General features: G+C 42.2%; 1 protein-coding gene across 1 annotated transcript in view; it reads left to right on the top strand.

Annotated features, from left to right (window-relative positions):
* The first annotated feature begins 8832 nt into the window (after positions 1–8832).
* Positions 8833–16639, top strand: part of LOC310744828 (uncharacterized protein) — a 41078-nt gene continuing 33271 nt past the window's right edge. The window contains exons 1-2 of the mRNA XM_083576534.1: positions 8833–8920; positions 11789–14248. Coding sequence (XP_083432660.1) covers positions 8863–8920; positions 11789–14248 — 2518 coding nt within the window. The 5' untranslated portion in view covers positions 8833–8862. The remainder of the gene's footprint in view (positions 8921–11788; positions 14249–16639) is intronic.

Genomic DNA, 16639 nt, shown 5'->3' with positions numbered 1-16639 from the left:
GATGTTGCTTAAGTGTGCCCTAACTTTGTTTTTAAAAATAAGAATTAACGCAAGAAAAAAAACACCCTGGCCTTATCTTTCTCTCCCCCCTCAGTCTGTTAAAACATGTGAAGGAAAAAAGGTGGGTGCCAATAGGCTGATTAAAGGTAGGCCATTCTTGAAGCTCCATGGAATTAAATATACTAATCAGATTCTGAGCTTATGGGACAAAAATAGCAATGGAAAGAAGTAGACCAGGCCAATGACACTTAACAAGACTGTCTCGTCTCTTCGCTTTGTTTGGATGCCAATTTTTGTTTAAACCTCCTTGAAAAACTAGGAAGACTTTATATAGAATTTGTTCAGGTAAGTTGCTTTTCTTGTTCTTGCTACACCACTGACAATAAACTATATGCTTTTTCTCTCTCACCAGTCAGGTGGCTAGAGGATCTCACTTGTGCTGTTATTACTGACCCAAGTTTTACAGTAAAGAAAAAAGGGATAAGTAAAAGGAGAAGAGAAGAGACAGTGGGGGAAAGGGGGTTAAATGATAAACCCCATTAAGTTTCCTAGTAGATCCACATAGTGACCTTCTTAATGCAACAACTGAATTATAACTTGGTGGTAGAGTATTTGCTTTGCATCTCTCCTGCCTGCTTTAGCGAATGGGAATCATATCTAAGGAAAGTATTTAGCTCCTAGCCTTTGTAAGTATTTCTCCTTGTATATCACTAGCCAAATGTCAGCCAGATCTGATGCGACAATATAATTCTGTTAATTCACCATGTTTGCTCCTATGAAATGCAAACATTGTCTAATTTTCCACGATGAGAAAATCAACTCCTCTTAGCCATGAAGAAAATTGCTTTTGAACAAATAACTTGTAATTCTAAAGTAGCACATTTACATAGAAGTAAGTCCAATTGAATTCAGTCCAATTTATTTCTGGGTAGAACTGCATAGGATTGTACTGTTAATCAGCTTCAGAGTAAAATTAGTTCTAGGTTTTTAAGTGTGTTTTTTATTTTTTTATTTTATTTTTTTACTCAGCAAGTTCAAGCCTAACCCAGTTTCTTTATAGCAAATCTTATTAAATGCAATGCTGTTTACTTCTGTGAATAAGTGTACTTGGGATTGTTGCTTACTTCATCAAGTGTGTAATTTGACTATATCAGAATATACTTTTAAGTAAATCCTCTGAACATCTTGCTAGTCTTATCAAAAGGTACAAAACACTTTTAAAGATGATTTGCTGTAGTGGGATCCGAAATTCACTTCAGATTTTGCTTTGGGTGATATCTGGTAATTTAGAAATACGCAACTCCACCTCTGAAAAAAAATAGTTATCTGTATATTTGCTTTCAATTGTTTTCTGCTGCCTTTGAGGGCAACTCATAATTCTAAGATTTATACACACACACATTTTATACCACAGTGTGAAGTGGGAAATTTTCCAGTGCTTTATATTTCCACATAAAAATTTCCATTTCATAAGTTTATTAATGAGAATCTATAGGTATCAATTTCAAGTCCAACATTAGTCACTCTTAGCAGTTTAAAAGTTTCTAGCTTTCTGTACTAAATACAGGTAAAATAAAAATGCTAAATTGGAGCACTCTTCAGCACATCAGAAAAAGCTTGGATACAAATTAAACTGCATTGGAAAATTTTGCAATTCAAAATTCTCCAGAAAACAGAAACATCACATGGCTCTGCACCTCTAATATGAATGAAAAAGCGATACATCATGGTACGTATCTCCTACATTGGTCTCTACAGCCACAGCGCTGTAATTCTACAACAGTTTTGATTTATCCCTGAAGACGCACTGTTTCCATTGCCAGGAAACTAGAGAGCAAAATTATGATTTTGTCTAAAATTAAAGAGTCTTCATACTGTTTTCAGGGAGTAAATCAAAACTGAAGAGAATATCAATACTGATAATTATTTTCAACTACAGTTAATTAGAGTACTAGTTTTGATGTCTTCTCAGGCTCTGTTTGGTTTTTCAATTAATAACTACATACAACCAACACACCTGGGCTGGATTGATGGTCAAGGCAAAGCTGGTAAGAAAGTTCTGGCTAAGAAAATTAGGGATTCTCATAGGAATCCATCGGAGGAATCCGTGGTTTGAATCTGTGTTTAAATTTAATCTCAATGAGTTCCGAGTCAATCGAGACGTGAAGTAGAAGTTTCTTGATTAGAACTTCTAGGGTCTGGGTTCTTCCATGGCTGCATTTTATTTAAAATTAAAATTAAAAAAATTAGATTGGAAACTTGGAAAGTGATGTGAGGTTATTCCTTCCCTGCGCCATTTCTCCATGGAAAATCATATTCCACCAACGTTGTTTTTTCCCCTTGTTGGGGGAAGAGTACACAGGACCAAGTTCAAATAATTTTTCTCGGATCCAGATTTTCATTTTGCTGATAAAAATAATTACCGGTATCTATCACTGGAGAATTGTAAAGCTAGATGAATGAAATTTTGAGACATTCACAACACTTTGTTATTATTCATGCCTCCAGAGGCTCATGAATAATAACAGAGATTTTCAAGAAGCAATACAAGCAAATGAGAAGGAAGTTCTCTGCCTGTGGTGCAAGCTTTGGTCTGTTGCCTAGTATATTGTATTGTGGAGGAAACTGCAAAATGCAAAGTCTGAAAGAGATGAATAAACCAGTGGAAAGGAAGAGCTGTTAAAAAGTTGAAGGTGTTAAAGACCAGAGTGGTAAAACTAGATCATTTTGAAGGGATATATGCTTTGTGCATTCTATGATGCTATGGTCGCACTTGGGTTTTTTTTAGTGAAAGAAAAATGCTTTATTGCACAGAGTCAGGTTTGTAGAGTTGGAAGGGACCACAAGTACAATCTAGTCCAACCCCCTGCAATGCAGGAATTTTTTGTGTAAGGTGGGGCTCAAACCTATGACCCTAAGATCATAGGTCTCTTGCTGTACCAACTGAGTTGTCTAACAAACTGCAGATTTTGATACCAAGGCTGAGATACTATGAATGTTTTATGACTATAAAAGTCATATTTTGGAAATGTGCTATTTTAACCAAACTTTTCATCACAGGAGAAAAGTAATCACATTATTTTATAAATAATTTTATAAAATTCCACTCCATTTTTTTTCTTTTTTTGTTTTGGCCCTCTTCTTGATTTTGTTCATAGTCCCTGACAACTTCTGTTTGTCTTTTCTTTCCAGCCAATGCTCCTCATTATAAAGTCATTTCTCTCCTTGTTTTTCAGAAATAAGCAGTTTAGAAGCTAGCAGCTTATAAATAAAATAAGGTTTCATGCTGGGGCAGGTATTGCACATAATGATAGGTGCCGTAAGAAAAAACGTTAATGATTTGGTGGGCAAATATTAGTAACTTCTTTGTTAGTTAACTGTTTATTCTGGATCCAGCCAAAATGCTGCTACTTGTTTGGGAATAACCTTGTGACATGAACACTATTTCCATATGGCATGAGTCTAATCTTGTAAATGGCTGAGCAGCATTGCCATCTTTGAGACGAGGAAAGTAGGGTGTTAGGTACTTTCTAAGTTTAGGAGCTGGATAAGGACTTGATCTTGCAATCCTCATTCATTCATGTAATCCTTATGGAAGTCAATGGGGCCATTCATATGTCTGAGGATTGTTGGATCAGTGTCATTCCCATTAGACTCAACGTACCTTGAAGAGAAACCTGCAGTGTGGCAGGTGGCGGGGAAGGAAAACAACTGAAGACATCCGGTGCAGTTCTTTAGAAGGCTACGTAAGATGACTGCACACACATGTGTCGGGATTGGGTGCGTTGTCCGCTGGGAACAATGCCACTGTGAGACTCTTCGCCAGTATTTTAATAAGAATGTTCCTATCATATCATTAGGACGCGGGTAGCGCTGTGGGTTAAACCACAGAGCCTAGGACTTGCTGATCAGAAGGTCGGCGGTTCGAATCCCCGCAATGGGGTGAGCTCCCGTTGCTCGGTCCCTGCTCCTGCCAACCTAGCAGTTTGAAAGCACACCAAAGTGCAAGTAGATAAATAGGTACCGCTCCGGCGGGAAGGTAAACGTCATTTCCGTGTGCTGCTCTGGTTCGCCAGAAGCGGCTTAGTCATGCTTGCCACATGACCCGGAAGCTGTATGCCGGCTCCCTCGGCCAATAAAGCGAGATGAGCGCCGCAACCCCAGAGTCGGTCACGACTGGACCTAATGGTCAGTGGTCCCTTTACCTTTACTTCATACCATTGCATGCAGCTTCTTGCGAGCTCACGCAGCCAATTGCCAGGCTTTTAAGGTTAGCACTCTTTCAACTCAAGAAATCTTGATTTTAAAAACTCAAGGCATTCCACCTGATTTCACTAAATTAATGGCAGATTGGAAGAGCACAAACTGCTTCTTAAAGCAGTAAATGCCAACTTTGCTGCCACATACACCCAGACAACACCATTACTGGCCCCAACAACATCAAACATACCATCTCAGGAATATTTAATTGTGTATGCTATCATTGTGTATGCTATCAAATGCCAACAGTGCCCTTCAGCTCTCTATGCTGGACAAACAGGCCAAACCCTACGCCAAAGGATAAATGGACATAAATCTGACATCAGGAATCACAAGACAGAGAAATCAGTAGGAGAACACTTCAATATAGTGTTCCAGGACATTCTATACAAGATCTCAAAGTAGTTGTCATATTACAAAAGAATTTCAGAAATAGACTGGAAAGAGAAGTTGCTGAATTACAACTTATTACCAAACTTAAAATCATGGAGAGACCTGGTCTGAATAGAGACATTGGATTCTTATCTCATTATACATGATAAAGCTATTTTTGGCCATCTCATCCCTTGCTTTTTCCTGTAAGACCAATTGCAGTTAACAGTCGTCAACTGGTTTACCACACCTATCAGCCAATCACCCATTACCACCACCCTTCTGAGTAATATCCCTCCCCACCTTCTCACTATATATAAGGGTCTGGTGACTTCTGTTTCAGTCTGAAGAACATCTGAAGAAGTGTGCACGCACACTAAAGCTCATACCAATAACTAACTTAGTTGGTCTCTAAGGTGCTACTGGAAGGAATTTTTTTATTTTGTTTTGACTACGGCAGACCAACACGGCTACCTACCTGTATCTGCTTCTTAAAGGATCATCTGTTTTATGCAGGGGCAAGAAGAAGGGCGTTTGAAGTTTGGGCTTCTCTGTGAGGTCTGTAAGAAGCCAGGTTAAATTATTTTTTAGGATAGCTGGATGCAGATGGTCTATGGACATTGATCTTCACATGGCCTTGCGGAGTGTGGTAAAGGAACATTAATAAATTCCAACAGAATCTACCACGATTACAGCCAACACATCTGTAAGATGTAATAAGCTTTCTGGAATGATTTCTTCCTCCTCCAGCTATATCTTTATATAGTGTACTGATCGTCTCCTTGCTGCAGAAGAGGGAAGCAGAAGAAACCCATGAAACAAATAAATAGAAATATGTTCATGCACCTCATATGTTTTCTTATAATTTGGCTTCATTGGATGACCCTGCATTCTCGTCTTATGAGAGAGAAGTTTCCCTACATACATGAACATTCCCTTTAATGTGAATTGAAAGTGCCAAGGAGATGTCGCAAAATTCACTTTGTTCCGGGTTTGCTTAACCTTTTGGGTAGCATCCAGACATTCAAACCAAGATTTTTCGGACCTAGAAAAATTCATAGATAAATATCATCCACCTGATTTTGATTAAGTCCATTTCTGCCTCTATCAGATTTGTTTAGCCAACCTTTTCGGGGGATATTGTGCAGCCCATAAAAAAGTTATTCCCTAAGTGGAGATGTTAGAGACATTCTTTAAGGGGGAAATTGCTTAAGGTATTAGTGTGACTCTTCGATCCATAAGAATGATGAATCACACTGTTACTTGTGCAGAGCTTTGAAAGCGCCCATTTTAAGTTGATCCTTTTAAGATGGCTGTACATTCAAAAAGGTATATATTGCTATATTCTGCTGTTAAGAGTGGAGGGGAAACTCACGCAGTCTATCTTTTCATCATCTGACAGTTAAAGTGTTCCATTTTTTAAAAATAGAGATTTTTCTAAGTACCATGTCAACACAAGTGACAGAGCTAAAAACTTCCTATCAACACCCTTCAAAAAACGGATATCTTGAGTTCTGTAGCAGCTTTTTATATTTATAATCTGACATTATAAAATATTTTACTCTTGCAGCACTGTCAATTAATGCCTTGGACTTTAAAATTGCACTGCCACTGAATGAAACTCATCATCATTTCATGCAGTGCCCACAGTGGCACCTGGCAAGCTCCTAAGCTCTGTATGATTTTAATCAGTAATTAAAGCACTATATTCAGCACTTTGCCAAACAGAGAGGTTAAACAGGGAGAGCCCTGCTAGAATTACCTGTGGGATTAGAAGGGATGTTTTTTGTTTGTAGAGAATAACACTTCTTAAATTAGGCAGTGGATGCCTGTTTCATGATTGCTACTGTCTTTTTTAAAAATAAAAAGTGTCAAACATAATATTCAGGGACTACAGTTTCTCCCCCACCTAAAGTGATTGACAAGGCAGTGGTCAAGTGTTGGGTGCTCCAGCTCAACCAAGCACTGGAAAAACCTAGTGAAATCGTGTTATTTAATTCATTTATTCTATCCCACTTTTCCTCCTAACAAGCTCAAGGCAACATATGTTCTCACCCCCCAATTTTATCCTCATGACAATAGCTCAATTGGTTAGAGCGTGGTGCTGATAATGTCAAGGTTGCAAACTGAATCTCCGTATGGGACTGCTGTAGGGATACGGGTGGCGCTGTGGGTTAAACCACAGAGCCTAGGACTTGCCAATCAGAAGGTTGGCGGTTCGAATCCCCACGATGGGGTGAGCTCCCGTTGCTCGGTCCCTGCTCCTGCCCACCTAGCAGTTTGAAAGCACATCAAAGTGCAAGTAGATAAATAGGTACCGCTCCGGCGGGAAGGTAAACGACATTGCTGTGTGCTGCTCTGTCATGCTGGCCACATGACCCGGAAGCTGTATGCCGGCTCCCTCGGCCAATAAAGCGAGATGAGTGCCGCAACCCCAGAGTCGGCCACGACTGGACCTAATGGTCAGGGGTCCCTTTACCTTTACCTATGGGACTGCTGTATATCACTGCATTGCAGGAGGTTGGATAAGATGATCCTCAGGGTCCCTTCCAACTCCACGATTCTATGACAACCTTTGAGGTAGATTAGGCTGTGACTGGTCCAAGGACACCCAGTGTGCTTCATGGCTGAGAGGGGATTCGGGAACATCAGAAGCTACCTTAGAGAGGGCCAGACCATTGGTCCATCTAGCAAAGCAGTGTTGAACTTCTGGAATGTGGAAAAATGGAACAAATCTACTATTTCAACCTACTGGTTCAATCTGGAGCCAGACTAAATTAGTTGAGCAGAATTCATGGCTAACTGGTTCCATTGGTTTCAGGTGGAACCAAGTACGACTTAGTTTGGATTCAACCTGGTTTGTCAAGATATACAGTATCTATCTGATCAGGGTGGTGTGAATGACTCACTGGCCATTCCTAATACTTCCCGAGCCTTCAAATAAAGGTAAAGGTAAAGGGACCCCTGACCATTAGGTCCAGTCATGACCGACTTTGGGGTTGCAGCGCTCATCTCGCTTTATTGGCCGAGGGAGCCGGCATACAGCTTCCGGGTCATGTGGCCAGCATGACAAAGCCGCTTCTGGCAAACCAGAGCAGCGCACGGAAACGCCATTTACCTTCCCGCTGGAGCGGTACCTATTTATCTACTTGCACTTTGACGTGCTTCCGAACTGCTAGGTTGGCAGGAGCAGGGACCGAGCAACGGGAGCTCACCCCGTCATGGGGAATCGAACTGCCGACCTTCTGATCGGCAAGTCCTAGGCTCTGTGGCTTAACCCACAGCGCCACCCACGTCCCTCAAATAGTGTTTCGGAAAAACTGAATCGGAACAACATAACATTCAAAAATACGAAATTTTGCCATTGAATAGAGCATTGCCCCTCAATCTGGCCACAGCAAGCCCCACCTGCCTGCCGTGTTGCCTGCAAGCAGTCCGAGGGGGTAGCATTGGCTGATAGCTCCTTGACTTAGATGTCTTTGTACAACTCAGTGGAGCCAAGGATGGGGACAAAACTAGAATTAAGAGCAGCTGGATAGCTCAGTCGGTGGAGTGTAATACTCTTAATCTCAGGGTTGTGGGTTCATGCCCCACCTTGGCCAAAAGATCCCTGCATTGCAGGGGGTTGGACTAGATGACTCTTGTGGTCTCTTCCAACTCTACAATTCTATGTCTCTAAGTAGCTCTGCCAATCATTGGTTCTGGCTCCACCTGCTGTTGGTCTCCCTTCTGTCCACTCTACCAGTTCCATTGAGAACCAGCCAATTACAGTGGTACCTTGGTTTATGAACAGCCCTGTTAACGAATGCTTTGGCCAACGAACTCCGCAAAAGTGGAAGTAGGTGTTCCAGTTAGCGAACTTTGCCCCAGAAGACGAACAGAAACCGAACACCAGCGGTGGGAGGCCTCATTAGGGAAAGTGTGCACCTCGGTTTAAGAACGCTTTGGTTTAAGAACAGACCTCCGGAAAGGTTCGTAATCCAAGGTACCACTGTACTGCATTTTGCCAACATTGCAAGGGCATTGGTGCTGTATCAGATGATAGGTAAAGCCATTCAACATACTGTCAGCTTGGGCTTCTTGTCTAGTTCTGAACTTATCTGTAGATATTGACCTGGAAAAGGAGATAAATTAAAGAGGAGAGCAAACCTGAAAATGAATACTTTCTAATGATTATCTCCCTATCCCATTGCAGAGCAGAAGAGCACTGAGAACATTCAGGCCTCCAACATGAGCAGGAAAAGGAGGAGAAGCTACAAGAGCAGGAAAAGCTCAGATACCAGGGAAAGTAAGTTTGCAACAAAGGTTTACCTGATAATAGGGACTGGGTTGGTGATACTTGAAAACTCCTTCCCTTGCAAGCTCCAGTTGCCAAAAATGTGGCCTGTGCTCAGTGGGATGGGATGCATCCCAAAGATAAATAATGGGAATCAATATGGTGCAGCGTCATAAAGCTATTTTCTGCTGGAATTACTGATGTGTTCCATAAGCTAATAAGAGCAGTAGTCTCGTAATCTGGTGAACCGGGTTCGCATCTCTGCTCCTCCACATGCAGCTGCTGGGTGACCTTGGGCTAGTCACACTTCTCTGAAGTCTCTCAGCCTCACTCATCTCACAGAGTGTTTGTTGTGGGGGAGGAAGGGAAAGGAGAATGTTAGCCGCTTTGAGACTCCTTAGGGTAGTGATAAAGCGGGATATCAAATCCAAACTCCTCCTCCTCTGAAAAAATTATAAGTGAGAGCAGTAGGTTTGTGAGATGAGGTTTCAGCCCTGTGGGATTACAGTTTGTTTCAGGATATGCACTTTTCAGAAGGCTGTTTTTAACTCTTTCACTTTATGCTTAATAGGTGAAATGCAGACTCTGCTCAGTTCAGTGTCCAAATTCTCAGTGAGTTCAGTCACCACTGAATATTTTGTGTCCTCAGATACACCACTGTGCAGTTTCTATGCTATATAGGTAAAGTAAAGGTACCCCTGCCCGTACGGGCCAGTCGTGTCCGACTCTAGGGTTGTGCGCTCATCTCACTTAAGAGGCCGGGAGCCAGCGCTGTCCGCAGACACTTCCGGGTCACATGGCCAGCGTGACGAAGCTGCAACTGGCGAGCCTGCACCAGCGCAGCACACGGAAACGCCGTTTACCTTCCCGCTATAAAGCGGTACCTATTTATCTACTTGCACTTAGGGGTGCTTTTGAACTGCTAGGTGGGCAGGAGCTGGGACCGAAAGACGGGAGCTCACTCCACCGCGGGGATTCGAACCACCGACCATACGATCGGCAAGTCCTAGGCACTGAGGTTTTACCCACAGCGCCACCCGCGTCCCTCTATGCTATATACTTGCTCTTGATTGTTTACATAGAGAGCTTATAGGATTTATGTAAGCACACACAAGTTTTTAATGCTTGATGTTTAGTTATGTTTTTATATTACATTGGAAGCCACCCAGAGTGGCTGGGACAACCCAAGCAGATAGGTGGGCTGATGATGTTGTTGTTGTTGATGATGATGATATTTATCACCCCTTGTGATGAACCACATGGCCTAAATGGAGGGCAAGATGCCAGTCAATAATAGGAGACCATGGAAACTTTCCTCTATGCAAACCACGCTCTCACGCAACTAGGACACCAAAAGAGAGTTTTTCATGCCCTTTGCAGTGGAGCTAGGTCAATTACACTGATTGTTCGGCTTCCTGCCAAAAGGAAAGGCGACCACCCATTGAAGGGACCCGAGAGAGAAGTCATCAGGCTTTCCAGCTGACTTGTATTGGTAGATCTATAACAATTCATTTATTCTGGATGTGGAATATTATGACTGAGCATAGTAATGACAACTTAGTTGCTATTGATGAATTCATACAGGCAGGGTGTAGGGGCCAAGGGAAACGCAGCTGCTGCCAAGTATGACAAATGATGGCTTCTTGTGAACTGTGGGAGCAGCTGAGCATAATAAGTATGTACCATATAAGTGGGGTGTACTGTTGAGCGTCGGGGGGGGGGGGAGACGCGGAGAAATCAACTGTTTGGCATATTGCAAGTCAGCAATTATGAATGCATGCACTGCTTCCAAAAATAACCTTTCGTAAGATTAGTAGAGTTTTTGGAAGCTCACAATAACGATGGAGACAGGCAATGTTTTCGAGACAATCAAAAGTGGTTTGAGAGAGTCGTTATTTCCCAAGGTATGCCCAACACATTGATGATGATGATGGACCCTCTAGCACAGTGGTTCTCAGCCTGTGGGCCCCCAGATGTTGTTTGACTACAACTCCCATCATCCCTGAGCTCTGGCCTTGCTAGCTAGGGGTGATGGGAGTTGTAGTTCAACAACATCTGGGGACCCACAGGTTGAGAAAGGCTGCCTAGCATCTCAGGTCGAATCAGAGCTTCCAGACTGTTTGAAACAACACAAAAACCTACAAACCAGCTTTACCACCAAATGTAATCCGCATATACAGTGGTCACACTCACATGTAACAAGCTCCCAAGGAGCAGATTACAGCTGATTTGCTCCAAACCTGAACCTTTTAGCTCAGCATGGCAAATAAGCCAAGGTTTGGTTTCGTGTGCCGTCTGAATTTCGGCTTGTGGTTAAAGCACTCTCCTCCACAAGGGCTGAGGAAGAGCAAAGCAGGTGTAAACTCCTCTCCAAGAGCCAGCACATTTGTGTGGTCCTGGTAAACCAAAGTTTGGCTTTCCACGTTGTGCAAACCAGGGGACTATGAGCAATGTATCCTCATTCCAGCTATGGCCCCGTCTGCACTATACATTTAAACCAGTACCATACCACTTTAAACCACCATGTCTTTCTCCAAAGAATCCTGAGAACTGCTGTTGGCTAAGGCTGCTGAGAGTTGTTAAGAGAACCCTAGTCTTCTCCCAGAGCTACTGGGAAGAGGATTGACTGTTACACCAGTCTTGGAACTGTAGCCGTCTGAGAGGAATAGGGATCTCCTAACAACTATCAGAAACCATAACAAAATACAGCTCCCAGGATTCTTTGGGGGGCTGTTTAAAGTGATATGGCACTGGTTTAAATGTATAGTGCAGATGATTCTGACTCTCCAAAAAACAACGACAACAACCCAACCCAGCCTAGATTTCCAGGTGTTCTTTAAAAATAGTAATGTTCTTCTTCCTTTACTTTTCACTCTTCAGACGAACATATGCCAGTCATCTGCAGATGCCAGCAAAACACTGAAGGTGTTGAAGGCAGAGGAAATAAGCACCCAGTAGAAGCTAATAATCATGGAGCTGAGGACATGGGACAGTCAGACAAAAATAGAAGCAATCATTCTTGCACACTAGAGAATGGGAGAAAGAACAATGAGGGTGCTCTTGAAAACAGAGAAGAAGAAAACATATCTGACAGTGCAAAAGAAGGAAAACAAGAAAAAGATTGTCCTTTGCTCTCTTTTTCTACTCAGCAAGATGAAGTCTTAGCAGTGATAAGTGTTGATGAATCAGAAACCTCAACAGGAAACATCACACTGGAATGCAACTCCGACAGTGTACGTTCTCCTCAGTTGGAGAATGTATTTATTGCAGAAGTGAAATGTGGTTCCTTTAATATGAAAGTGGAAGTGAAGGAAGATTCACTTCCTGGAGCAGACTCCGCATCTGGAAAATGGAAATGTCCTAAGAATAGGTGTTCTCATAAAAGCCACTGTTGTAAGCAGCACAAGGAGCGAAGACCATCCAGCCATCTTTCTGGAAAATATGAGACACCATCTAAATGCAAAATCCAAATGGCCAGTAACCCAAATCCATCCATGTCAATTAGCATTGTAGGGAAGGAAATCAAGGTGCAATATATCAATAGGAAGCAGAAACTAAGGGTTAGTATCGAGCGTGGTGTTGAAGCAAGGAAATGTGTCCCGGCTAGGAGCTCAAAATATGGAAACATGTCCAGTGATATAGATTATTCTACCACCGAGGAATCTTATTCAGATTTTGAGTCAGATTTTAGCTTTCAGGAGAAGGAGGAATCATTCCCAAGTTACATGGGTCCAGAGTGGTATGCCCCGATACCTCCACCAGCTGAGTTTGCTGACTCTGAGGAAATCTGCTTAGATAGCGCCACTGAAGTTGTATCCTTAAGTCCATCAGGTGACATGAACATGTCAGATACTTTCTCAGCTGCCTTAAATTGTGGAGAAGGAAGTGATCTCTGTCAAGAGAAAGGTGACAGAAGGAAGGAGTGTGCCAATGGAAAAGATTTCTATAAAGAAATTGTTTTTTCAGAATTTAGCTATACTGGAGAATCTCCTCTAGAAGACTGCAGTTCCAGAGAAATATATCCTGGAAAGAAACCTAATGATGAGATGAGTGATGCTCACCAAGTAAGGAACAGCAGTCTAATAGACACAAGGAATATTATGCGTGTTTCACATATGGAATCAAAAAACACAAGAAGCAATTCTTTCCCAGCCACCCCTGTTGATATATTGTCATCATTTCACCCTAGAAGAGACTCTGGTTTCTATTCAATGCCATCTTTATCCTTAAAAGTGCTACCCAAGCCTAGCAAAGCATCGAATCCTTACATCAAGAATGCCCATACACCTACCAGCTGTACAGAACTTTCCTCAAGTTTTGCATCATTGTTCGGTAATCTCAGAGATCTTAAATGCTGCTATTCCTTCACCTCGTATGACCATGAAATGACTGTGTATCATGCTGAGCTGGAAGAAAATCTAGGCAATGCTTTTTTCATGGATCACTCTTTAGAATACATAGAGGACTGTAGAGAAATGGATTGGGTGGCTGGAGAGGATTTTCATACCATTGCCAATTCCAATTCCAATGAAGAACATAAGGAAGAATGTGGACCCATTGAGCCTCTGAGAACACTAGATGTATCTGAGGAATACACAGAATTCACAAATGGTGGAAATGAATTTGAGGTTCTAAGCAGTGATCACTACAAAGTCCAGGCATACATCGAATTACAGAATGAAGAATTATTAAATCAAGTTTCCTTGCATTCTGGAAACCAGTCTAGTGACGATAAAGATGACAATAACATTGCTGCTAAAGAAAGCCTCCAAGGCCAATTCTCTGCAGAACAGCCCAATGGAAATCATCAGCTGAGTATTGCAGAGTCTGATATAACGAAGAAACGGAGAAGATCAGTGATGACTGTAATAACTGGAGAATTAGAAAGAAGACTTATCATTCAAGGTGACAGAAAGTCTGTGGCAGACTCTTTTGACTTGGCAATAAAAAAGGAGCCCTTATTGCCTTGCAGCATAAGAGAAGCATTTATGTCACCTCTGTTGGATGCTGAGGAACCAGATTTTGATAATGAATCCCAGAGCTTTGCAGAAGTTGAGGAGATGCCTGAAGACATGCATGAAGATTGCCAAGATGCTTCTGCCCAGGCTGATGCTGAATCTTGCTCTTTAGAAGATGAGCAGGTTTTGACTGATACTGAAGCACCCGAGATGCTTTCCAGCAAACAAGATATATGTTCGTCTGATCTTTCTGGAAAACATTTAGCAACAGATCAAGTGCAGGAGTTACTCAAACCTAGTTGTGAAAAACCAGAGGTACAAAGTGAAATAAAGACAGATTTGGGCCAGAGCCCAGAGACTTTGCTGCCAAACAACCAGACAGGTAAGTACTTCTACATTCCTTGGAAACATTACTTACTTTATGCATCAAGGCAAAGGGTCCTTCTGAGAACTAGTCAGCTTTGTTAATCATAAAGGGATCCCCTTCTTAGCTCCAATGGAGGAGCAGTCTAGACACAACTTGAAAGTTTTACTCCTGCTTGAAGGACACGTATTTTTGCTGCCTCATCTTACTGTTTGTGCAGATACCTTCCTTGACCCAGTGCCTTCTGAAAGTAGGCCCCAGTTGTTCTAAGTAGAATTAATACTAATATGCTTTAAACTCAAAATGTCACATATAAGCAAAGTAGAGCTGGACTTGGGAATGCTGGTAAGCTTGGTAAAATGCTAACATGATCCTTCAGTAAGGTATTTCTTTCTCTAATCCAGTTGTTTTCAAATTGTGTCCAATGGGGTTCCCAAGTTAGCAAGCCAATAATGTCAGGCAACTTACCTAAAATAGAGTTGCCCGTCTTTCCTTAAAACATGGAACTGCATGGGGTCACTGGCTGAGTCTAGGCCTAGACAGAATCTGTAGAAAATGAGGGTGCACCTGAAAGACTTCCCAGAATTCACTGCAACATACAGCTGAAACCATTTGATGTTACATGAAGCAATTGTTATCCAACACTTTCCATTGCATTCCTCCATCATTGACCATGAAAAGTTAGGTTTTCATTTTTAAATGGGTTTGTTGCGCAAAAACATAAAATCTATTTGGATTGCGTGTTGGCCGGTGTGCCGTTTTATCCTACCTGCAAAAATAGCAACAGTCTGGAAGGCCCCTGGCACTTATTCCAAACACTGCAATTTCTTCAAGGCCAGTTCAGACAAACAAGTAGCTCTTTCTTCAGATGGCCTTAAATCCATGTGTCATAGCAGGCCAAATAGTTATTTATATGCGGCCCAAGCCAGCTTACTATCCTCCAGATGTGTGTCAAGCTTATTTTGAAACTTGAAAGATGGCAAGGTAAAAAAAAGGGGGGGGGAGAATAGTTTCATAACCTATGTCAAATTTTAGATATTTCATCATTCTTTATACTTGGTTGTTCCCCTTATCGTGCTGTGATTCCTGATGCATATATCATTGCTGCCTTAATTTATAAGAACATTTTAAGGCATAAATAAAGAAGAAGAAGCAATAATCTAAAGGGCACATGACTGGCTTTATAAACCCTGCTCCTGGACAGGATGCTGAAAAGGCAGCTTAATAGAGATGGATATAAACAAAGAGGCAACCAAATATTCCCTGTGAGGAGGAAAGGAAGTTTTTAGTTTCTGGAAAGTGTATACCGGGAAGAACACTGTATCTCAAAGCTCCACTCCCATCCCTGTTAAAGAAGCAGCAAAGTGAATAATTTCTAAATTATTAAAGGGCAGCTTGGTTTTCCTCTCCTCACCGCAAACTGTTGTCACTTTAATATTTCTTTTTCTTGTGCTTTAAAACCTGCATAGTTTATTTTCTGTGTATTACTAGTTCAATTGGTTAGAGAATGGTGCTGATAATGCCAAGGTTGCAGGTTCGATCTCCATATTCCTGCATTGCAGGGGGTTGGACTGGATGATCCTAAGGGTTCCTTCCAAGACAATTCTAAGATTCTATGTGTTTTGAACTAGTACTCCCACCAGTGTGCTGTCTGGAACAGATGGACGTTGTAACACAAACATCCCACCAGGCTGGGAAAGGCTTAAACCAATGTTATGAAAACAAGTTCCCTGCAATATGATTACACCTCCCGGTGGACACTGCAGCAAATTGGTGGCACTGTGGTCTAAATAGGAACCGCTCCGGCGGGAAGGTAAACGGTGTTTCCGTGTGCTGCTCTGGTTCTCCAGAAGCGGCTTAGGCATGCTGGCCACATGACCCGGAAGCTGTATGCCGGCTCCCTCGGCCAATAAAGCGAGATGAGCACCGCAACACCAGAGTTGGCCACAACTGGACCTAATGGTCAGGGGTCCCTTTACCTTTACTTTCACAGTACCCAGAAGTATTCAGAACAGGGGTCAGCAACTGTTTTCAGCTGTGGGCCAGTCCACCGTCCCTCAGACCATGTGGTGGGCTGGACTATATTTTGAAAAAAATAATGAACGAATTCCTATGCCCCACAAATAACCCAGAGATGCACTTTAAATAAAAACACACATTCTACTCATGTAAAAACATCAGGCAGACCCCACAAAAACCCAGAGATGGATTTTAAATAAAAGGACACATTCTACTCATGTAAAAACATGCTGATTCCCGGACTGTCCACGGCTCAGATTGAGAAGGCGATTGGGCTGCATTCGGTCCTCCTGGCCTTAGTTTGCCTACCCATGATTCAGAAGAACCTCCAGCGCAGTACATGGGAGGAGGAGAGGGGAAATAGTTTGGTCAGACAAGGTGGAATGCGTT

Source organism: Podarcis filfolensis, assembly GCF_964270895.1.
Source record: "Podarcis filfolensis genome assembly, chromosome: 11".
NCBI lineage: Eukaryota > Metazoa > Chordata > Lepidosauria > Squamata > Lacertidae > Podarcis > Podarcis filfolensis.
Note: the sequence above shows the minus strand (reverse complement) of the source record. Positions and strands in the feature narration are given on the sequence as shown.